The 25,495-nt window shown below is 35.5% G+C and overlaps 1 protein-coding gene across 1 annotated transcript in view; it reads left to right on the top strand.

Moving 5' to 3' along the window:
* The window catches only part of TBK1 (TANK binding kinase 1), a 42,036-nt gene extending 17,067 nt beyond the window's left edge, over nucleotides 1-24,969 (top strand). Inside the window, exons 7-21 of the mRNA XM_018047989.1 lie at nucleotides 1,803-1,913; nucleotides 4,672-4,851; nucleotides 7,330-7,526; nucleotides 8,387-8,445; nucleotides 8,842-8,933; nucleotides 10,408-10,509; nucleotides 11,769-11,847; nucleotides 15,849-15,970; nucleotides 16,069-16,145; nucleotides 16,738-16,777; nucleotides 17,574-17,675; nucleotides 17,803-17,899; nucleotides 18,791-18,897; nucleotides 19,121-19,192; nucleotides 24,192-24,969. Of these exons, the coding sequence (XP_017903478.1) occupies nucleotides 1,803-1,913; nucleotides 4,672-4,851; nucleotides 7,330-7,526; nucleotides 8,387-8,445; nucleotides 8,842-8,933; nucleotides 10,408-10,509; nucleotides 11,769-11,847; nucleotides 15,849-15,970; nucleotides 16,069-16,145; nucleotides 16,738-16,777; nucleotides 17,574-17,675; nucleotides 17,803-17,899; nucleotides 18,791-18,897; nucleotides 19,121-19,192; nucleotides 24,192-24,243 (1,489 nt within the window). The 3' untranslated portion in view covers nucleotides 24,244-24,969. The remainder of the gene's footprint in view (nucleotides 1-1,802; nucleotides 1,914-4,671; nucleotides 4,852-7,329; nucleotides 7,527-8,386; nucleotides 8,446-8,841; nucleotides 8,934-10,407; nucleotides 10,510-11,768; nucleotides 11,848-15,848; nucleotides 15,971-16,068; nucleotides 16,146-16,737; nucleotides 16,778-17,573; nucleotides 17,676-17,802; nucleotides 17,900-18,790; nucleotides 18,898-19,120; nucleotides 19,193-24,191) is intronic.

Here is a 25,495-nt window from a genome sequence, read left to right as displayed (position 1 = left end):
GACATGACCGACTTTATAAGTAACACTTTATAAGTAATAATCCCGAGTGTAAACATACAATCTTTAGTCTTAGAAAATTAGGAGCATATTTTTTCTTTTGTTTGTTTGAGGAGGTAAAACTAGTTCAGCTGATACCATGACTTTTGCTAAAACCGGAATGTTTTCCAGCAAGGAGAGCATGTATATTTGTGGGAAGAAGTTATCCATTAGTGTACTGATTTTGGTATAGCATCATCTTGAGGCCACTTTACAGCAGTGTCCTTTTTATAAAATCTCTTCATTAATGAAGGCTTAGAGTCAGTTTCTGTCTTTCCTCATTAAACATAAAGTGTGCCCAACAGTTAATCATGCTTTGCTGTCATAAGTGTTTTAAAGCAGTATCAGCATGTATTGCTGCACTAAGAATGGGTTAAATAAAAGTGTGATGCTCTTTAGTAAAGGAAGCATGACTCATAAACAACTGGGAATACCTGGCACATTCTAGTACCATTACAAGAATTTTTTTCTTTAATTGCACAGAAACTAAACTTTTTATGAACATTGATGCTAATGAATGTTCAGAAGCGCTTTAAGAAATAATAAGGGTTGTTTTCCTTGACTATTGAGTTATGTATTCCTCTCACATTATAGGAGTGTTGATCCCTCAGAATCTTATTTACATGTTAATAAATGTATTTAGATATGTATCTTCATAAGTTTTTTCAAGAGTTTGTAAGCATTACCTTAATTAAGAATTCTGCCATTCATTCTATTCACATCTCTTCTTGCATTATTCTCACATATCTCTACTTAACTTCTCCACAGTCTGATCCTTCTCACATGAATGCAACTTATTTTTCACATTAATTTCCTTCTTTGAAAAGTCTCTTAGTGCCCAAATCCTGGCTGCCTCTACTGAAGAAACAGCAAGCAACTCAGATCAGTTGTTCTGGTTTCTTCTACTTTTTTAAAGAGTATGTTAATCTGCTCAGAGCACATTTATGTAGACATTAAACAAATCAAAAAATTGTGAGAAATACTGTCTATAGACTTATATAAGATTCTGATGTGTTATGATTTACATTTTCATCTTGAAGGCATGAACCTCTATTTCTCTCCTAATTTCAGATTTTGTGTTAGAAAGGGCTGACACCTTTAAGGCTGCTTTCATTGCCCCACCTCCATCATTATTAGTATTCTTTCATTTCTTCATGCATCTCTTTCTTGAATTCATCTTTGTTTTTATCACCATCATCAAGAAACAGATTAAGTTTGGCTTTTAATTTTGCTACACACATCTAATCCTGTAATGTGTATATATTTTCTCAACATGCAAAAACTTTCTGATACTGTCCTATGTATAGTTTTATCTCTTTTTTTTTTAAAGAAAGCTATTGTTCATTCTGTAGTAATTTCATGGTCCAGTTGACTGTGCCTTTGGATAAGATGAGTAAGAGGGATTAGATGCTTTTTTCCTGGTCTAGAGACATTCTGTAACATAACTTTTTTTGTGTTTGCTCAATTTTTTCAGATGGAAAAATGAATATTTTTGTTGTGAACATCAAGATGCTGTTATATGGCACTCTGAGAGCCCAAATGAAAATTAATTATGGCATATGTAAAATAATCGTACAGCCACTATTCTACTTCAGTCAGTCAGATTCAAAGTGTTTTGATTGTTTTATGGATCCTGTGAACATCAGTCGCAAAGTTTTGTCTAGTAGATAATTGTAGGTGCAACTGAGGAAGTATTTTTGCAGACCCCTTTGATAGGCTCTGCAGTAACAAACCGCTTATTTTAATCTGCTTTTATTCCTCCCAAGGTATAAAATAATTACTGGAAAGCCTTCTGGTGCAATATCTGGAGTACAGAAAGCAGAAAATGGACCAATTGACTGGAGTGGAGACATGCCTGTTTCTTGTAGTCTTTCTCGGTAAGAATAGTGTATGTACCCTGTTCTCTTTGGTGTTGGGATCTTTGTTGATTGAAGTCACCAATACTTAAGTGTAGTTTTGTTCTTAATTTTCCAGTAGATGTTATTAAAGCATGCCTTGATTTGTAATTTTTGTCTTTGTGGCAATGTAAAGATTGATTTGAGTCTATGTAGATAATTTTGCCAGATCTCTTTTAAGACATAGAGCATTCATAAATTTTTCAGATTGCTAATCACTGGTCTTAGAATTGTGTCCAGTGTGGGGTTCCAGCTTAGGACTTTGGTGTCTCTTGTGCTGACCTTCATTATGACAGAGCACAGATAGTGGTACAGATAGGAATAACTAGAGTTCTAAGAAACAAACATTGAAAAAGTCTAATATTACCCTCATTTTCAAAAAGTAATCATATTATTCAAAAGGTGAGAAATAACAGTTTTCTACTGCTTTTTCCAGCATTTCAAAAGTTCATATGGGTCTTAATATAGCAGCCAGAACTCAAATTATACATGAATCCTGTTATCACAGAGAGAGATTTAAGGTAAAGGAAATTAAAAGTAGAGAGTAAATTTTTTTTTTCTGTTTTATCTTTTTTTATTGACGTATATTTGATTTACAAAGTTGTGCTAATTTGAGAGTAAATTATTTTAGATTTTACTCTGGAAATAAAGCCAAGACAATCATCAGTATTTAGAATTTGTAATTACTGAGTTACTTTCCATTTTTCTTGAGTGTGGGGATTGTATAATCCACAAGTGAACATACATAGGTTATGTTTTATTGGTTTAATGCCTGTTAGAATCTGTGGGTGCTTTTTGTATTACTTTCAACATATAAGTAAATAAATATGTTTATTCAAAATATTTATTTAGACTGTACGTATATAATATATATACCACAAGTTAATGAAATATGTCCTATCGTTTTATGTGTTAATATCTGTGAAAACTCATTTAAACCAATAGTTCCAGTGCTGAAATCATTTTTGAAAACCACTGGCCTGACAGTTTCATTTTTGTGTGTTAAAAGTCTCCAAAACTAAATTGTGTCATGCAACTAGAATTACCAAGAGAAAGTCACTTTATTGGAGAGCAGAAATTCAATGTTATAATAGTGATCTGTGTTAAATTTTGATTTAGAAAAGTACCCATTTTGGAAATCTTGGGCAAAACTGATAAAATTTAAAGGGGCCAGGAAATGAGCACTCTGTGTTTAATGTTTAACTATATTGCTGACATTCACACAGTGTTTTGGCAGTCTGAACTATAGATTGCATATTTCAGGAGGATAGTAGGCCTTATCTGTCTAATTATTCTTCAGTACACTAAGTTATAAATTTTTTTAATAAAAATTGCTTAGGTATCAAAGTATGTTATATGATTTTTTTAAATACTAAGGACTTTGAGTACTAACAATCAACAATGAAAACAATTACCAAAAATGTAAGAACTACAGAAAAAAGATAACCATCTTCTTTCTCGTATGTATTAGTCAAGACTAGATAGCCAATGAGATAAACCTAACTCAGCTGTGAGTGAAGACAGATATAAGTGAAAAATAGATTGACGTTGTAATTCAAAGTTCATGTGTGTATGTAACTCAGAGCTCCACCGAATCCTCAGATTGAGATTGTCAAGACTTGGTGGGCTTTCCCGGTGGCTCAGCAATAAAGAATCCACCTGCAATGCAGGAGATGCGGCGAAAGACCTGGGTTTGATCCCTGGGTTGGAAAGATTCCCCAGAGAAGGAAATGGCAACCCACTTGAGTATTCTTGCCTGGAAAATTCCACAGACAGAGTCTGGTGGGCTACAGTATTTGGAGTCGCAAAGAGTTGGACACGACTGAGCATGCACATGCTGAGTACACATACCTTAAAAACTGTTAACAGACAATTATTTCATTGTCATGTAGTCAAGAATATATTTTTAAGATGACTTGAAATTCCATAAGTGAGTCTATAAACATATTTGAAAATTCAGGTAGTGCATGAGAAAGAATTAAGTTCCTTCCATTCATTTTTTAATTTTTTTTAATATTTATTAGTCAAAGATTGGAGGCTTCCCTAGTAGCTCAGACGGTAAAGCATCCACCTGCAATGCAGGAGACCTCAAATTCAGTCCCTGGGTCAGGAAGATCCTCTGGAGAAGGAAATGACAATCCACTCCAGTATTCTTACTGGAGAATTCTATGGACAGAGGAGCCTGGCGGGCTACAATCCATGTAGCCCAGAGTTGGACAAGACTGAGCGAGTAACACAGCCAAAGATTATTCTTAGTTTAATTGGCATTAATTGATTGCTAAATGATTATAGTGATTTTCCTTCTTGAAGAAGTGTGCTACAAAAGGCATATGAATTCAGCATAAAAAATTAGGTGTTGGAGTGACATATTAAAAGGACATTCATGACCCTGAAGTTAAACCATTATCCTCATGACCACAGGGTTCCAGTCAACTGATCTCACCTGGATAGCCATGTATATACATACAATGTTAGGATGTTTGGAAAAGTGAGAAAACTAGGGAAGGAGAAAATCAAAGAAAATAACATGTAAAAGCCAACATAAAAATACCATAACCCCTGGTTCATTGACAAGTAATATTAAATCAAGGTCACCTGGCTTTCCAAAAAGTTGGTAGATTTTTTATGATTTTAAATTAATCTTATCTGATAATAGTAATAACAGTTCCTTTGATTTGTTGGTAAATATTATGATTTTGTACTTAGATTCTTCATGTAACTCTTTTCAATACTATTTTAGGGGTCTTCAAGTTCTGCTTACTCCTGTTCTTGCAAACATCCTTGAGGCAGATCAGGAAAAGTGTTGGGGTTTTGACCAGTTTTTTGCAGAAACTAGTGATATACTTCACCGGATGATAGTTCATGTTTTTTCACTACAACAAATGACAGCTCATAAAATTTATATTCATGGCTATAATACGTAAGTACCACTTTATATTTTTTCCTATATCATGATGTTATATAATAGTTATGTATCTTCACAAATCAGGTGAAGAAATAGATGCTTCAGCTTCATCAGATGTACCCATTTCTGGGTAGAAAGTGTTAGAAAATGTTTGAGTGCTTAGTAAATTACTTTTCACTTATCTTTGAAGTAAAAGGATTAATTTTCTAAAATTTACAAGTAAGCTAACTTGTTCTTAAACTACAAATTTTACAAGACTATTTTCCTTTATGTGCCTTCTTTTAAATTACTTAACCACATAACTGCAATTAGCATTTACTAATAAATGAGCCAGGTTTTATTAAGAGTATTGTCCTGTCACTTAAAATATTAAAGCATGAGTCTTAAAGATAGTTTGTGTAATTATTTGCATATGTGGCCTAAAGCCCTTGAGTGCTGGGGAAAGACCCATTCCTTTTATCTTAAAAAAACAGATTATACCTACATGATAAAAATCTACCCATGTGATAAAACTACATATAACTAAATCACACATACCTTTACATGTGGAACTAGGGAAATCTGAATAAGATATGTGGATTATGTCAGTATCAAGGTCCTGATTATAATAGTGTACTATACTGATACAAGATGTTACCATTGGGGGGAAACTGAGTAAAGACTATTTAGTGTCTCTCTATACAATTTCTTTCAATTGCACATGAACCTGCAGTGATCTCAAATGTTTCTTTTAAATGAAAGTGGAAAGCATTACACCCATTCTATATGCCTTAGTTTCTATTTTAACAAGACTCAGGTAGCAGTTTTGATGCCTCATGAAATTTCACTGGTTATGTATTAAGGAATAAAATAGATTAGATGGAATAAAACTTTGGACATTTTGTCTAATATCTGTATCCAATAAGGGGCTCCCCTGGTGGTTCAGATGGTAAAGAATCTGCCTGCAGTGCAGGAGACCCGGGTTTAATCCCTGGGTCAGGAAGATCCCCTGGAGAAGGTAGTGGCTACCCACTCTAGTATTCTTGCCTGGAGAATTTCATAGACAGAGGAGCCTGGCGGGCTACAGTCTCTGGGGTTGCAAAGAGTCAGACACGACTAAGTGACTAACACTAACTAACATTACAATATTATAAACATTGAAAACAATATAAATAGATTGAGTAAAATAATATTAATAACATTATGTTCAGTTCAGTTCAGTCGCTCAGTCGTGTCCGACTCTTTGCGACATGAACCGCAACATCACCAACTGTATCGCCAACTCCCTGTCCATCACCAGCTCCCAGAGTTTACCCAACCTCATGTCCATTGAGTCGATGATGCCATCCAACCATCTCATCCTCTATCGTCCCCTTCTCCTCCTGCCTTCAGTCTTTCCCAGCATCAAGGTCTTTTCAAATGAGTCAGCTCTTCGTATCAGGTGGCCAAAGTATTGGAGTTTCAGCTTCAGCATCAGTCCTTCCAATGAACACCCAGGACTGGTCTCCTTTAGGATGGACTGGTTGGATCTCCTTGCAGTCCAAGGGACTCTCAAGAGTCTTCTCCAACACCACAGTTCAAAAGCATCAGTTCTTTGGCACTCAGCTTGCTTTATAGTCCAACTCTCACATCTATACATGACTACTGGAAAAACCATAGCCTTGACCAGATGGACTTTTGTTGGCAAAGTAATGTCTCTGCTTTTTAATATGCTGTCTAAAATATATTAATCATCATTTATATTTTGGTGCTTAATAGCCTGAATAGAAATGTAACATAGTTAGGTGTTGGCCACTATTTCATTGTAAGAGTATATGTGTACATAGAAAGCCCACCTGAGCCCAAGCCAGAAATCACAGCAGAGGCTTTTTGGCAGAGAAAAATCACAACATTGCTGCTGGAATGTTGATTTGTTTCTTTTTTTCATGGATCTCTTTAGGGAGAATCTACCTTTTCCCCCAAAACATTTTGAAAATACCTGACTTTATTAGTTTATTTAACACATATTATATACTCATGTTGTAAGTGATGTTCTCAATTCCTTATATATTTAAGTCATTTAGTCCTCACAACAGTTCCGCGAGGTGAGGACTGTTACTCCATTCTGTAGATAAAGAAACACAGCACAGAGAAGTTAAGTAGTTTAAGGTAGTAAGTAAGTGGTAAGCAAACAAACTGAAATGAACCCAGCTGTTCTGACTCCAGTCAGTGACCTCAAACTGTCTTCTGTGTTGGGCTCCCGTTTATGAAATATTAAGACTCCTGTGAATTGCACATATCCAATATAGGTGTCCAGACATAAAAATGTCTTGGAATTGACTGCCATATCGACAGACTATGTGGATTTTCAGTTTAGTAGACTTTATAGTGTCCACATCAACCAAGCAGCATTTCTGTGGACTGGTCATGATCTAAAGTTTTACTGAGAAATGGATGTCGTGGCACTGGTTTAAAAAAAAATGTACCTCTCATTTTATCCCAATTATGTTGTCCTTTTCGATTTTTCTCAAACAGTGCTACTGTATTTCATGAACTGGTATATAAACAAACCAAAATTATTTCTTCAAATCAAGAGCTTATATATGAAGGACGACGTTTAGTTCTAGAACCTGGAAGACTGGCACAGCATTTCCCTAAAACTTCTGAGGAAAACCCTATCTTCGTAGTAAGCCGGGAACCTCTGAGTACCATAGGATTGATATATGAAAAAAGTAAGTTGGGATTTTTCTTGTTGTTCTTACTAGCCATTAAAAAACAACAACAAACGGGGAATTCCCTGGTGGTCTAGTGGTTACAGCTCCACACACTCACTGCTGAGGGCCTGGGTTCTGTCTCTGGTTGGGGAAATAAGATCCCACAAGACACACAGCGCAGCCAGAGGGGAAAAAAAACCCACAAAAATGATTGTCATCTTCATAAAGTTGATTAATGATGACATTAATGTGGAACTTTTATAAATATTAAAATTTGTAAGTTAATCGAATGAGTAGTAGTAAAATTTAAAATCCTCATAGGTAACAAGATTTGACAGTAAATATTTTGTTTATAATATGGTGAAATACTTTGTCATACATGTTTTACTGTAGCTCTCTGCTTTTAGTATTTTACTAACCCTCAGAATGACCTTTTGTATCATAAATTTCAACAAATGTTTATTGTTTCCGGGGTGAATAGGACCCTTTGCCAGACTTTGGAATCTAAGAATAACTAACTGTATTTTGGAATCTTTTAAATTATTAATTCTGATGGTGCAAAAAACTTACCTGGATTTTTACATTTCTATTTAGATCTTTAGGATTTGATTTAGATTTAAAGAAAAGCATTGAACTTGTTATGTTGGAATATATTTAAGAAAAAGAGGTGAAACTCCTTAGAAGTAGTGCAGGTAGTAATTTGCTAAAAATGAGCTTTTTTTTTTTTTAAACCAGAAAAAGAACGTTAAAGAGTTTTATCACTAATGTTTAATTTAAAGGTAATTTAGAGGTTAATGTTTAACTTGGAGGTTGATGTATAAAGGATAAAATAATGCATTTTTTATTTCTGATTTTAACTATTTTATTTCATATTTCAGTTTCCCTCCCTAAAGTACATCCACGTTATGATTTAGATGGGGATGCCAGCATGGCTAAGGTTCGTATTTAATTAAATTACTATTTAAACATCTGAATTAAAATTATCAATAACGGAAGCAATAAAAAGTGTATCTTTATATACACCTGTATAGCTTAGGAAATTATTCATTTAGATTGTTATCCATTACAAATTGTCTCATGTTCTCTCTTCATTATATCTTTTCTTGAACTCATAAGAAAATGTTCTCCATTGAGACAATGCATGTTTACCATTGCTATATTAAGGATGAAATGTTTATTGCAGTTATATCTGTCCTTAGCTTTTAGGAACTAGTAGCTTTATCCTGTTTTTAATGATAAAAATAGGAATGTCTCAAAATTTTTATGTGAAAGTTTTTCTAACCCTATACCACAAGTTAGCACCAAATATTGACACTTTGTGTTTCTTCATTAGGCAATGACAGGAGTTGTGTGTTATGCCTGTAGAATTGCCAGTACCTTGCTGCTTTATCAGGAATTAATGCGGAAGGGGATACGATGGTTGATGTAAGTAATGGATTGGAATTTGAAAATTGATCTTCACATAGGCCTCACTAAATAACTGATCATCTCTTCATGGGTACTTTACCTCTTGAGACTAGGTAGGGTCACGTGCATGATTTTTACTATAGTACATTTGTTTCACATTTAGTTTACAAAACATTTAGCAGCTTTTTTTTTCTTTAATTTTATTCCTACAAAATATAAGACAGGACCAATAGTATCTGAATTTTAAAATTTTTTTAAATTAAATTTTAAAATTTAATACAAATCAGGAGAAAATGGGACTTCCCCAGTGGTCCAGTAGTTGGGACTCATGCTTTCACTGCCATGGTCCCATGACCCTAAGGAGTGTTTTGTGGATGAGTGTATATATCCTCACAGAAGTGGAGAATGAATGGTTTCTTAAAAATCATGACTCTAGTTCTATACAACGTCATTTGAAGCTTTTGGGTTTTATAGACACATAATGATGGACTCATGGTGCTCCTGGGCTTTAATGCTTATGACAGTTTATATATACCCAACTCACACCTGTCCTTCCCCTCTCTCAAAAACATACATGAAGTGTTTCATCATTCTTGTTGTGCTGTTTTTTCTAAGAAGAAACAAGTATAAGCCTTTTTTTTTTTCTGTCACCTTTATGTTAAACCTGTCATTTATGCTTCTAATATTTTTTATGTGTTCACATACCCAATTTGTAAACCTGTGCTTTTCTCTTTCCATTAAGAAGCCTGTTTATTTTTGCTAAATGGTTTCTGGAAAAATCTAAATGTTGACTTCATTCAGTATCATAGCATTGTTACTAACAGCTCTTGTTTTTTCCTGCTCTTTTCTGTCCAAGTCACAGCTCTATGAACCTTTTATTTCTTTACTTATTAGTTTTTAGTTCAATAAGTCATAAGAAAATAGTTTTTCATGTAGACCGCTATTGGCAAATATTTTCAAATAGTAAATATTTTAGACTTCATGGGCCACAAGTTTTCTTTGTTTTCATTTTGTTTTTACAAACTTTAAAAATGTAGATACTCTTTTTAGCAGAAACAGGCATCAGACCTTAGTTTGCTGACTTGATATAGATCAGAAGCTCTTCAATTATATACTATGTTACCTTAGAGATCATATTAATTGATTTAAAGTATAAATCAGACAGTAGTCTACTATGAACAGTAAAAATTAATTCTGGTGGTATAAAATGTAATGCTGTTCAGTTTATTTGTGTGGTTGAAGGTTAATTTTTATTCCTTAATGTAATTTTAATGCCTTAGATTTACAAATTATTGACCTGGTAATGGTTTGTGCCCTGAATAAGTGTTACAGAGATGCTTTCAGTAATAAAAAGGTAATTGGCTTTCATAATATATCAAGACTATTAAGAAGTTTGTCTGAACAGAAGGTAGTACAGCAGTGTAATTAGTGAAAGACAGCAGCAAATAAATAATTCCCTAGATAAACTAATAGGAATATTATTATTTTTTAGAGAATTAGTTAAAGATGACTATAATGAAACTGTTCACAAAAAGACAGAAGTTGTGATCACGTTGGATTTCTGCATCAGAAACATTGAAAAAACTATGAAAGTGTGAGTAGATTGCCATCTTACTGATAATGGTTAAAATGTTAACTATTATTCCACTTCTGTTTAATTTGTTTAGTTATTGTTAACATGATATAGCATGCCATGCAAGTCTTTCTGTTAAGGGACAACCTTAGATTAAGTCGCTTCCTCGCAAGGGCAGAAATGTCCAGTTGTCTCAGTAAGAAATGAATACCATCTCCTTGGTAGCATTTTCTCCTTCCCTTTGAAAAGGAAAAGGAATCTGAAATAGAAACATTTCATTTTTTTACCTTGCTAAGCAGACACCTCTGCATAGGAAATATAAAACTTGTAATCAAAGGAAGTAGGAAGTTATTCTAAAACTGTATTTTGAAAGTATTTTTAGAATTTTGGGATTATTCTTCTGTTTATTCTTCACTTCAGTCGCTCAGTCATGTTCAACTCTTTGCAACCCCATAGACTGCAGCATGCCAGGCCTCCTTGTCCATCACCAACTCTCAGAGCTTGCTCAAACTCATGTCCATCGAGGCGGTGATGCCATCCAACCATCTCATTCTCTGTTGTCCCCTTCTTCTCCTGCCTTCAGTCTTTCCCTTTATCAGGGTCTTTACCAATGAGTCAGTTATTTGCATGAGGTGGCCAAAGTATTGGAGCTTCAGCTTCAGCATCAGTCCCTCCAATGCATATTCAGGACTGATTTTCTTTGGAATTGATCGGTTTGATCCCCTTGCAGTCCAAGGGACTCTCAAGAGTCTTCTCCAACACCACAGTTCAAAAGCATATTCTTCAGTGCTATATTAATAAGTTTATTCTTATTTACATTAGTATTTAACTGACTCTTACTTATTATTCTTCAGTTTACTCTTACTGTTACTTAGTTTACTCTTTCTTATTCCTGAGAATGCATTCTGAAACACAGTGATATTTTAAACTGCCCTGTTACTAGGCTATACTGCTTGTACTGCATAGGAAAAATAATAACTGAACCTGTATATACTGCTGACCTCCATTAAGTCAGAAATCTAGTATTTTGATGATTATCCTGGTGTAAGACTGAAGTAAAGTTGTCTTTTATAGTTTATCTCTTAATCTGCACATTTATAAATACAAATATATAAAATTTCATTTTTACAGAGACATCAAGTTTTCTTGGAATTGTTTATTATAGGCTTTGCGTTCAATATTCTGTTCTTAAATTGTTATGATAATAGGTCAAATATAATTTATGAAACATCTTTTAAAATCTATGCTCATTTAATTTTTCTGTACTTGTTTTTGTACAGATATGAAAAGTTGATGAAGATCAACATAGAAGCAGCAGAGTTAGGTGAAATTTCAGACATACGCACCAAGCTGTTGAGAGTAAGTGTTTACAAAATTATAATAATTGTAGGTTCATAGGCTATTCCTTTGGTGACAAGATTAGAAATGACCTGTCCTAGAGAGATGATGTACCTAAAGATCTCAGGAGAAATAGTAGCCTTTTCCCACCATAGAAAACTATTTATAATTATTTAAATACCCTTTACTGCTATGATGTTCTTCATGACATTTCCAAATGCCTTCTTTGTGTTAAGCCCATTTCTCTCTCTCTCTTCTCTTCTCTCCCTCTCTGTCTTTAGAATTCACAGTGCTCTTGTGTTGCTTTTGTGGAAATTAAAGCAAATTCATAAATGTAATTTGACATGCAGAATGTATAAACTTGTTTAGAAACAGATGCAAGTTAGGAAAATACCCAATCTTTTCTAAAATAAAAAGTAAGGAAAGATAGATTTGAGTTTTTCAAGGCAGTGATTTGTTTCTATAACTAAAAAAGAAATTAGGACAAAATCTCTGCTGAAAAATGCAATAGCATTTCAGGTAATCTCTGGATCTCTTATTAAAATGTGTGATAGAAGAACATGAAATTATATATTGAGAACTGACTCCTAATCCCAGATACGTCCCTGTTTACCCAACGATTCCTGCCTGGCTACTTAAGCAAGGCCTTCAATTCTTTGCATTCTCGCTTTTTTCTTCCTTAAAATGGGTAGTGTCTTACTCTGCTTACCTCACAGGTTATTGTACCAATTAAATGAGATAAATAAAAATGCTATATATACTTCTACAAGCTTTTAGTATTTTAAGTATTCTTTCATGAAATGGATGTTAAAAGTTTTAGAACTTGCTATTATATTCCTTTTCTCTTTCCAAGTAGAAAATGTCAGAATGCATCACATAAAAGGATATTACTAGTCCATGAAACTTTCTGTTCAGTTTTACTGTCTACACTTTAATGATACTGGGTTAAAACAAAGTGAGCTTCTTTCTATAGGTTATGATCAAAAAGTTTGAAAAATGTTTTACAGAATAGACATGAAAAGTCAGAGAAACAGGAAATAGTTTCCCCAATATTTGTCCATATTAAAATATAGGCAGTCATATTGCTGTAAATGTTTTCTATTATTTTTTCTACTTTTGTGTTAGAACTTGACTTACCAGCTCATCTCAGAGCTTGACTTACCAGCTCTCAGAGCTTGACTTACCAGCTCAGAGCCCTCATGGCACTTTCAAGTGCCAGTGCCATTTCAGCACTTTGAATTGAAATTGTATGTTTTCTTTCATGGAGTCCAAAATGTTTCTCATTTTTATGACATTTTTGTGAGGACTTAGATTTCGTAGGAGAATCAAAGCATGGATGGTTAAAATATTCATGGAGTCTTACAAAGTCAGGGCTTTAACTTCAGGCCATTTATTTTTCACCAGATTTCAGTATTTTTCCTCATACATGTGGAGTTGTTATGGTTCCTTTCCTAATGGAGACCTCAAATTTTTTTTCCACCATAAAAATAAGATACATAAGTTAGAAAAGGTTATGTATATACATACCAATCAGAAATGATTATTAAAAGTTCTGTTCAGTGTCCTGCAGCAGTGATTCTCAGAATAATTCTTGAAACAGCAGCCTCACCTCACATGAGAGCTTGTTAGAAATGCACATTTGGGGGCCCCACCTGTTGAATCAGAAACGGATGGTAGGGCCCAGCAGTCAGTATTGCAAGCTCTCCAAAGGATTCCGATGCTGCTAAACTTTTGTCAATCACTGTTTGGTTGTCTTTTTATATATATTATTAAATTATTTTTTTCCCTATGTATATACAGTTTTTTTGTTTGTTTGTTTTGTTTGACATTATAGTAAAGGCATTTTCCAGTTTTTTTTGGTTGGTAATACTACTTTTTATTATTTTTGACTGTACTTCAGCATGTGGGATCTTAGTTCCCCAACCAGGGATCAGACCCACACAAACTGCTTTGGAAACACAAAGTTTTAACCACTGGTTGGCCTGGAAGTCCCACTACTTTTTAAATAGACATTTAATAATATTACAGCCAAATGATTTATTATTAGTTTTATTTTTTACCCCCCTAATGTTGGTCTTTCAGGTTGCTTGCTATTTCACACACTTTTGTGCTATAAAAAAATAACTTTGTCCATAAACTATTTTCCATATTTTAGAACTATAAGGTAACACATTCTTAACATTAGTGTTAAGAAAGATATAAAGCATGAAAAGCAAAATATGTATTTGACTATATAAGAATTTAAAATCTTTTTTTTTTTTTTTCGTTGGTCTGCTCCACATGGCTTGTGGGATCTTAGTTCCCTGACCAGGGATTGAACCCTGGCCACTGGCAATGAAAGCATGGAGTCCTAATTACTGGACTGCCACGGAATTCTCAAGATCCCTATATGTTAAGTGAAAAAAAAAATGTTAAAGAACAAATAGATCGAGAAAATGAGATAAAGCGTTTTTTTTTTTCTTTTTTTTTTTAAATCAACACAGCTCATGCAAATGCATAAAGTGAAGTTACTCAGTCATGTCTGACTCTTTGTGAACCTGTGGACTATAGCCTACCAGGTTCCTCCATCCATGGGATTTTCCAGGCAAGAATACTGGAGTGGGTTGCCATTTCCTTCTCCAGGGGATCTTCCTGACCCAGGGATTGAACCTGGGTCTGCCACATTGCAGGCAGACTCTTCACTGACTGAGCCACCAGGGAATTTTTTCCCTAACAAATGCATAAGGAAAACATTAAATCTGCAGTAAATAGACATAGAACAGTTAGAAATGGTTTAAAAATGAGTAGATCCAAGTGAAACTCTTGGGGTAAAAAGTTCAACCCTGATAGTAATAGAAAATTGCCTATTAGGATAACAGTAAGATACCATTTTGTCTTTCAAATTGACAAGGTTTTAAAAATTATCCCTTCTCTCCAACCTTACCTCAGTCTTTTCCTGTCTCTTTTCACTCTGTGTCCATTTATTTCTCTGCCCATTTAAACAAATGAGCACACACATAACTCTGGGCCAGGCCTATTTCAGGCAGCAGAATAGCCACAATGACTAAGATCCCTGCACTCCTCGAGTTATGGGTGTTCGCAAAATACTCAGTTCTAACTCCCTGTCCTGAACTGGCTTAAGGCTTTATCTCCTTTTCCTTGCTGTGAGTGATGTTATGGGCTGGATTGTGCCCTCTAAAATGATATACTGGGAATTCTCTGGCAGTTCAGTGGTTAGGACTCCATGCTTTCACTGCCGAGAGTTATGGGTTCAATCCCTGGTGCAGTAACTAAGATCCCACAAAGCATACAGCACAGTAAGCAAGCAGGCAAATAAGTAAAGACTGTATAATACCAATGCTAACAGAGTACAGTGAAAAGGGCACATTTGTTGCTAGTAGCTGCCTAAACCATCACGTAAAACTTCATTTGAGAAACAATAATATGTATCAGGACATTTAAAATATTCAAATATATTTATCCTCTAAGTCTAACCATCTTTTCTTTGTAAGTTATACAGATACTCAGATCTTTGGTAGACAAGTGATAAATTTATTAAGCTTAAAATGAACAGGGTCTTAGATGAGGTTTCTTTGCATTTTTTGTGTTTATGAGGACTTCCTTTTTTTAATCTCTAAACAAAGAGAGCACAATTTTGCATACCTACGTTTATACTTGGGGTTATGCTAATAATTCTCCTGTTTGATTTTCATGAGATAGGGTACTAACCATACTTTGTAACTAAAGAAACAGAAGCGTAATTGAATGATTACAAGTATTTTGTGTGTTTTTTAAAAAGAGTATTTGATGTAAGCAGTGTTTATAAAATGTATTCATACTCATGGTTTATTATCATATTGTCATATGATAATTGTCATTATCATATTGAATACAACCTAAGAAACTGTTTGCATTTAAAGGTAAAAATAATTATTCTGACTTTGAAGTAATCTTCAAAAGAAATACTGTTCAGCTCCATTGGCATTGTGATTTTCATACCTGATTTTTGGTAATCTGGATCTAAACACTTTGGTTTTATTTAGCTTTCCAGTTCTCAGGGAACAATAGAAACCAGTCTCCAGGATATTGAAAGCAAATTGTCTCCAGGTGGATTACTTGCCGATACATGGACCCATCAAGAAGGCACTCATCCCAAAGATAGACAGTAGGTTATAAGTGCATTGGTAGTTTCTGCTCTTATTATTAAATGTCCTTTTTCACATCGACTCAATTAATTTATTTGGATTTTTCTTCCTAAAACAGTGTAGAAAAGCTACAAGTCCTGTTAAATTGCATCACAGAGATTTACTATCAGTTCAAAAAAGACAAAGCAGAACGTAGTAAGTAAAATTTCCCATTTGTTAATCTGATGAGTCAGTCCTACTGGTTGTAATTCAGTTGAATTATTTGCTATATTTAATAAAGATGTCTACATAAGTGATTTATTTCAGAGACTTGATTTCTGTAAGGAAAGAGGTTGAATGTATTAAAATTTCAACCTTTTGAGTGTTTCAAATCAGGGATCATGGTCTCTAAAACCTCTAGTGGCCATGCACGTAAAAGAGAGGAATGAGATACGCCAGTGGAGACTGAGGGGAAGTAGAGAGGAGCCCCTCTCCGAACCTGCCCCCATCAGAAGGGGAGAGCCTTCAGATTGACCTAATTGTTTTTCCAGGCTTCCTAGATCTAAAGAGAAGCTAGAAATAGACTTTACTAGAAATATCCTGATTTTTAAATGTTGACTTTTTTTTTTTAATATTAGCAATATATAGACCAAACAAAAGAATTTGTGGGTTATATCTACCCATGGGTCACAAATTTGTAACATCTGCTTTAAACTCTTAAGCCTTTTGAAGTAATAATCTCAGAAAACAATTGCATGTGATTTTATGATTCTACATTTATAAAAGTAATATATATTTTTATTTTTAGGACTAGCTTATAATGAAGAACAAATCCACAAATTTGATAAGTAAGTGCCTAGATTATGGTTTTTAAATTATATTTATTTACTTTAATTGATGATTGCTTTACAATATTGGTTTGATTTCTGCGATATATCAGCATGAATTAGCCATAGGTGTACATATGTCTCCTCCCTCTCGCCTCCCATCTCCCACCCTTTCCCACCTCTCTAGGCTGTGACAGAGCCCCAGTTTGAGTTCCCTGAATCATAGCAAATTTCCATTGGCTGTCTGTTTTATGTGTTAGTATATATGCTTCCATGCCACTTTCTCCATTCATCTCACCCTCTCCTTCCTGTCAGATTATGTTTAATAATTTTGTTTGGTTATATTGTTAGTGAGATTCTTCTTAAAGTTGTGATTAATCACAATAAAAAATACATCTTGATATTGGCTTTATATAGAACTGTTACTGAATGTGCAGATATTTGAGGCCTGCTCACCTGGCTCCCTGGTTCAGAGGTTAGAGAGAGAGGAGAATAAGGGGGACAGTCTTCCTCTGCCTCCTGTGCTCTGATTACAGAAGGACAGATACTAGGGAACATAGGTGCGGGCACACTTAACCACCTCCTTAACCTTAACCTCATTCAGTACATATTTTTTGACCATTCTCCACTATGAACCTTCTTTTTCTTCTCTTGCTGCTATAATGTCTGTCTGAGAAACCTTAGGCGCTTTCTACTGTAAATATCCTAAACCCACAACAGTCGTTATGGGAAATAAATTTCATATATTTTAAGACTTTAATATTGGAAATAGAGACAGTGACATTGCTTTAAGCCTCTGATCATTTTTAAATTACAGGCAAAAACTGTATTATCATGCAACAAAAGCTATGACCCACTTTACGGATGAATGTGTTAAAAAGTATGAGGCTTTCTTGGATAAGTCAGAAGAATGGATGAGGTAAGTAAACTTTTGGGGAGGCGATTAGTGGTTGGCTGCACAATATACAATCTAATCTATAGTAACATTTTAAGTAAGGGTAATATTTCCTTAGACTGCTTATTAATCGATTCTTTTTGGTTTTCAGAAAGATGCTTCACCTTAGGAAACAGTTATTATCCCTAACTAATCAGTGTTTTGATATTGAAGAAGAAGTATCGAAGTATCAAGACTATACTAATGAGGTATAGCTTCAAAATTATCTAGAATAAAAGCCTTTTTCCTATTAGGAAAAATTAAAACTCTTGTCAGTTTATATCTGATAATGATTGAAAAGAGAAATAGGATATAATATGCCTGTATTCAGCTCCACTTGCTCATTTGTGATATGTATTTTTTTAATATACATAGTGTAACATTTAGCATTTAAATCATTTTTTAAAATACTTGTTTATTTAGTCTTCCCTGGTGGCTCAGACAGTAAAGAATCTGCCTGCAACGCAGGAAACCCGGGTTCTGTCCCTCAGTCAGGAGGCTCCCCTGGAGAAGGGCATGGGCACCCCGCTCCAGTATTCTTGCCTGGAGACTCCCATGGACAGAGGAGCCGGCAATACAGTCCATGGGGTGGCAGAGAGCTGGACACGACTGAGCAGCTGGTGCGCCTGTGTGTGTGTGTGCCTGTGTCTGTCTCAGTTGTCGCAGGGGATCTTCCGTTGTGGTGAACACACTCTCTAGTTCTGGCACTCGGCCTCTCCAGTTGTGGTGCAGACTCGAGAGTGAGTGGGCTCAGGAGTTGTGGCTCCACAGCAGGTGGGATTATTAGTTCCCCAACCAGAAATCAAACCCACGTCCCCTGCACTGTGGATTGTTAACCAGTGGACCACCAGGGAAGTCCATGTATACATATTTTGAGCCAAGTTTCAAGAACTTAGATGCTTTTAATTATAAAACGTCTAATCATTTTTTATCACCTGAAAAGTTTTTTTTTAAGAGTTTTAGTTTAAGTATTATTGATAGTTTTGAAATCACATCATAAAGCTGTAAGGGGCTTGTTAAAACCTGTAACATTTGTTCCAAGATCTGTAGTAAGCATTCTGTTCTGTGATTGATGTGTGTTTTTGTTTTTAATGTTTTAGTTACAAGAAACTTTGCCACAGAAAATGTTCGCAGCCTCCAGTGGAATCAAACATACCATGACCCCAATTTATCCATGTTCTAACACATTAGTAGAAATGACTCTTGGGTAAGAAATTTATTATTTGGTAACTATAATGTTTCTATTTGTTTTTATTTTGTTTTACTTGCTCTTTTATTTTGACATGTTTTATATTTGTTAGGAATACATTTGCTAATGTTATTTAATGGCTTAGATCAATCTAGAGAACTAAACATACTATAAATATAATCATAAAACATTTGCTTACTTTTTTTAAGCAGAGATGCTTTTATCTTTATTTTGAATATAGTATGAAGAAATTAAAGGAAGAAATGGAAGGAGTAGTTAAAGAACTTGCTGAAAATAATCATATTTTAGAAAGGTGAGTAATTTAAAAAATCATTCTGCCTGGTGACTATGCAATTGAGTGCATACATATATATCTATACTTGTATCTGTCTTCCTGTATCAATAGGTTAAGCAGTGAGAAAGGAGTATTAAGTCAAAACCCTTAGGTTTTGTGAATTTCATGATGCCTTTTAATGTTTTGGGTTGTTTGGGTAAAGAAAAGATAATTGTGATTGATTTCACTTTATAGAAGCACTGGTTAATATTAGATTGGTGCAAATGTAATTGCAGTTTTGGGTCATGAATGTTAAATCATTATAACGAGGCTCAAACACATCTTTATTAGTCAAAATGCTACTGCTGCTAAGTCGCTTCAGTTGTGTCCGACTCTCTGCTACCCCATAGACAGCAACCCACCAGGCTCCCCCGTCCTGGGATTCTCCAGGCAAGAACACTGGAGTGGGTTGCCATTTCCTTCTCTAATGCATGAAAGTGAAAAGTGAAAGTGAAGTCGCTCAGTCGTGTTCGACTCTTAGCGACCCCATGGACTGCAGCCTACCAGGTTCCTCCACCCATGGGATTTTCCAGGCAAGAGTACTGGAGTGGGTTGCCATTGCCTTCTCTGTATTAGTTAAAATGCTGCTGCTACTGCTAAGTCACTTTAGTCATGTCCAACTCTGTGCGACCCCATAGACGGCAGCCCATCCCCCGTCCCTGGGATTCTCCAGGCAAGAACACTGGAGTAGGTTGCCATTTCCTTCTCCAATGCATGAAAGTGAAAAGTGAAAGGAAGTCACTTAGTCGTGTCTGACCCTCAGCGACCCCATGGACTGCAGCCTTCCAGGCTCCTCTGTCCATGGGAGTTTCCATGCAAAATAGGCACCATTAAAATCAACAAATATTTACCAATGAGAGATGAGTGTGTTTATTCCTATAGCGTAAAAATCCATGCTTCGGGATTTGACGAACTCTTGGAAAGAATTTTCTGCTTCCTACTGGAAGCATTTTCCCTGCAAAAAGTTGTCCAGATGCTTGAAGAAGTGGTAGTCAGTTGGCACGAGGTCAGGTGAATATGGCAGATGAGGCAAAACTTCATAGCCCGATGTGTTCAGCTGTTAAATGTTGGTTGTGTGACATGCTGTTGGGCATTGTCATGGAGAAGAATTGGGCCCTTTCTGTTAGCCAGTGCTGGCTGCAGGTGTTGCAGTTTTCTGTGCATCTCATCCATTTTGCTGAACATACTTCTCTCAGATGTAATGGCTTCGCCAGGATTCGGAAAGCTGTAATGGACCAGTTGGGCAGCAGACCACCAGACAGTGACGATGACTCTTTTTGGGTGTAAGTTTGACTTTGGGAAGTGCTTTGGAGCTTCTTCTTGGTCCAAACACAGACCTGGTCATCGCTGGTTGTTTATATAAAATCCATTTTTGGTCCCACATCACAACCAATTGAGAAATGGTTTGTTGTTGCATAGATTAAGAGAAGATGACACTTCAAAATGACAGTTTTTTTGGATTTGTGGTCAGCTCATGAGTCACCTGCCTGCCAGTGCAGGAGACTTAAGAAATGTGTTCGACCCACTGGGTTAGGAAGATCACCTAGCAGAGGGCATGGCAACCCACTCTAGTATTCTTGCTTGGAGAATCCCATGGACAGAGGAACCTGGTGGGCTCCGGTCCATGGAGTCTCAAAGAGTCAGACACAACTGAAGTGACTGAGTACGCATGCACGCGAGGTACCGACTTCTCGAGGTTTTGCACCTTTCCAGTTTGCTTCAGGTGCCGAATGACCATAGAATGGTTGACATTGAGTTCTTTGGCAGCTTCTTGTGTAAGACAATCAGCTTTGATGATCCTCTCAGTTGGTCGTTGTCAACTTCCAATGCCCGACCACCACGCTTCTCATTTTCAAGGCTCTCATCTCCTTTCAAAACTTCTTGAACCACCACTGCACTGTACATTCATTAGAAGTTCCTGGGCCAAATGTATTGTTTATGTTGCACGTTGTCTGCTCTGCTTTATGACCCGTTTTGAACTCAAATAAGAAAATCACTCAGATTTGCTTTTTGTCTAACATCATTTCCATAGTCTAAAATAAATATAAAATAAACAGCAAGTAATAAGTCATTAGCAAAAATACATAAAGTGAGACATGCACATTAATATGATATCTGACAACATAACCACATTTATTTAAGAATGTATTCCAGTATCAAATGGCAAATTTCAACAGTGTAAAACCGCAATTTTGCAGCAACCTAATAGAATTCTTTGAATCAGCTTGTGAAAACAAAAATCTTTTGCATATTATTTTTCCAAACATTTTCTCATTAGAATCATCATCTTCAGTTCTGAAATCAGAGTTGCTTAGGAGATGGCAGCACTCTGATAGTGTAACTCACAGAATCCTCTGCACACCTCCTTGCACGTGAGCATCATCTGTTCATTGAGTTCTTTGAGGAGCTGAGTATCTGCTTATCTTCAGAATCCTAATAGATCAAGGAGAAAAAGTTGGAAAACATATAGAGCCAATAAAGCCACTTTACTGGCTATTTTTCTCAGATTGCTTGTCTGTTTTTCTCAGAGAAGTGAAGTCATATTTGGCTCATGAAGGAAAAGCCTTCTTTTTCCAGCCCTTAGGTCCTTCTCCACAGGTTGTCTCACCACCGAGATGTTAACGCAAGGACATCATGTTTATGTAGTGTTTTGTCCACTTGAAGAGCACTTTCATGCCGTATGGCCTCACTAAGCATGCATTCCAGCCTTGCATTCCAAGGTCTACAGGTAGTCTTTGTCAGTGTTCCACAGATGCTGACATTCATACCTGAGAAGATGAACTGGAGCTGGAACCCAGCCTTCTATCTCCTCACATCATCATCCCCCTACTAACTCTGTTCTCTCACATAAAAGACCACACATCTTCCTAAGGCTTGAAAAGATTAAATGTCAGGAAATCACATGATATTCGAGCTACATGCAGAACGTTATCAGACACTTCTGTAGTATCATCAGCCTTCTTAATGAATTTAATGAATTGGTAAATCAACTTTTAGCCGTGTGTAACTGTGAAAATTGAAATGAAAGTCTTCATCTGCGGTCTCATACTCCTCCACCCCCATAGAAGCACTCAGTATTAATAGTTTGTTGTGCACGTGTATTTTGTAAGAATGGAGTCATTCTGTTCACACTGGTTTAGTCTTTTTTCACTTAAGGCTATATATCAAGAGCACTTTTTCATATCCATACCCGTAGCTTCAGTTTTCTCATTTTCAGCAGCGGCCTGGTATTCTAGCGTTTTCATCTACCATATCTATTTAGTGCATCCCTGTTTATTGGGCATTTAAATTGTTTCTAATTTTTCACAATTACAAACCATGCTTCAGTGAACATACATGTTCATATATCACTTCATGTGCTTGTGTAAGAATTTTTGAAGGGTTGATTTCTTGACGTTTCTAGATACAGAATTGTTGGGTCTGAGGTTATGCACATTTAAATTTTGATGAGCTTTGTTAGTTTGTTCTCTGAAAGACTTGCTTGTTATCCCATTGAATGTTACCACTTTTTCTTTTTTTTGAATGTTACCACTTTTTCAAGTGCCAATTTATTTAGTAGAAGCTGGTGTCTTATTTCAGTTTGCATTTCTTCAGTTAATAGTGATATCAAACATCTTTTCATTTGTTTCTTTTTTTTTTTCCTCTGTGAATTGCCTGTTATGTTTTAAAGTCTTTTCCTATTGGTTTATAGCATCTACATAGTAATTATCTCTTTATAACTTCATAAATTTATTCAAACTATTTTCTTCACAACTTTAGCTAAATTCTAAATTTATCCTGAAAGGCTAAAGATTAGCAAGTAGAAAACATTATTAAAATTTTTTAACAAAATTTTATTGATATATTGAATCACTTCTGTTTTGTGAAAGAAAATCCGCACTTCCCAAAGCATGTCCAGTTAGTCATGTTTTATTTGCTGGCTTGACAATTCATGGGTAACCAGACATGGCAGAATCATAACTTAAATGTTTGAGTGACCACTTAAGGATTTATGCCAGAACAAGTAATAGAAACCAAGTCTTGTGCACTGTCTCCACATAGATACTGTCACTTTGTATCTAAAATCACTTATCGTCCTTCCCAACTCAGTTTCCTCTGCAATTTCCTCATCTTCTACCCCTTTCTTCTCCTTCCATGCACATAACTTGTTTTAGACACTAGCCTTTCTTCACCTCCTTTCATCATGTTTGGTAGTCTTCCTTCAGAATGTTCCCTGTCGCCCTCATCAGCCTCATTTAGCTCTCCTTTCCCCTCCCTCATGAGCCATGGTCATAATCTCCTGTCTGTATGCTTAACTAGCCCTTCCCATCTTCCTTCAGAATGTTCCCTCTTGCCCTCATCAGCCTCATTTAGGTCTCCTTCCCCCACCCCGACCCCCCGCCACCCCGCCCCATGAGCCATGGTCATAATCCTGTCTATAAGCTTAACCAGCCCATCTGTCATCAGTTTTACAGCCAAACTAATCTTCCCAGATACTGATCTAATCATTCCACTCCTTTGACTCAAAAATTTCTAAATTCCTGCTACCTAAAAAGTCAAATATAAATTTGTACTGAATACAATAGTCTGATGCCAGCCTAATCACCCAGTTTTATTCCTACAAATAACATTCTGTTCCAGCAGGATTCCATTCCACACTGTCCCTGACTCCCAGCTCCACATCTTTGTTTATGAATCCCATCCCGAAGAAATTACCCAACTTGTCCTAATGCTTTCTAGATTATGTCACTCCTCGTTTTCTCTTAAGAAGTTTTCCCAAGCCATTGAGTTGTGTTTTTTCAAATACTTATAATAGTACCACTGTGTTTCAAATTAGAGCAAGTTTATTTTGCTCTGTTTTCAAAATAGAGCACATTATAGTTGCTTAACTCTTTAAAAAGAATAGTTTGTTCATCCAAGAAGTATTTTATATTCTTTAAAATGTTAGAGGTCAATTAAGTGAATCTTGTGAGACTGACTTTTTCCTTTTGTGTTTTAGGTTTGGCTCATTAACCATGGACGGCGGCCTCCGCAATGTCGACTGTCTTTAGCTTTATAAGAAGTCTGAGGCAGGTTTCAGTTTGCACAAGAAAATAATGTCGAGGCATTAAATGAATGCCTGTATAGGTGGTCTTTTGTTTCTATATTTCACTATTTGATGTGGTCATGTAAATATGTATAATATTGTAAATACATAAAAATATATAAATTTTTGGCTGCTGTTAAGATGTAATTTTACCTTTTAACATTCATAATTATATGAGGACATTTGACCTCAGTTAGCACTTAGAAGAAAGCCATGACCAATATTCTGAGATACTGATGGTCGACTTTTCTGAGTAAGGCCAACTAACTCATGTATCTCCGACTGCCTGCTGAAACCATTTTTAAGTGGAACCAAAATTGGCATCCTTACAAATCACTAAAGGCTGATTGTTGATATGTTTGTAAGTGACAGAATGGTGAGATAGCTTCTGTGAGTGGAGAGCAGAACCGAACCACTGTTGTAACTAGGATCCCAGTTTTTTTGAGAAGGATAAAGTGGCATTATCCCAGTTATCTTCCTATCTGTTTAATTTCAGATAAATTACTGAGCAAAATTTTTAAAGTGATGAATTATTAAAAACTGTTCATTTTTTATTTTGGCCATAAATGTATAATTGTCATAAAAATTTTAGGATCATTTCAACTGTTTTAGGCTGTACATTTCTTCTTTACTTTAATTCTGCTTACTATTTCATGAAGAAATATCAATAAATTTCTTGATTTTAATGTAACAGTTTGTATTTTTCTGTGTACAACAGTTTGAGAAACAAAAGTTATCTTTTGAAAAATATTGTGGGTGGTAATGGTCAATTAGCCTCAGAAATTGGACGAGGGGCAATTCTGTGTCTCTTCTAAACCATTGATTCCAAATTTAGTAGAAGTTCTTTCATAAACATACGCTGTACAAATCCAAAAGAGAGCCTTCTCTTTGAAAAATGTACCCAAGGTTCTAGACAAAAGAATTGTGCTCAATATGAAATTATTTTATCCCAGAAGGATTAGGTTTTGGTTTTGGTTTCTGATTTCTTAGATGTTTGAAGTATGATCGTGTTCAACCTGTATATCATGAAGAGACCATGTTTTAAAGAGTAAATTTTGGCTACCATGGACACTGGAAAACTGAAAACGGATTAGGATGTTATTTGAAATCTCAAATTGATACTTTATTGTGGTGGGGAATTTTAAGTGTCACATGTACACATTAGAGAAATAAATACAGGGGTAAATGACATTACTTTACTTTGACATTACTTTGAT

Source organism: Capra hircus, chromosome 5 (genome assembly GCF_001704415.2).
Source record: "Capra hircus breed San Clemente chromosome 5, ASM170441v1, whole genome shotgun sequence".
In the NCBI taxonomy this organism is placed as follows: Eukaryota; Metazoa; Chordata; class Mammalia; order Artiodactyla; family Bovidae; genus Capra; species Capra hircus.
The sequence above is the reverse complement of the archived record's forward strand: the minus strand, read 5'-3'. Positions and strand labels throughout refer to the sequence as shown.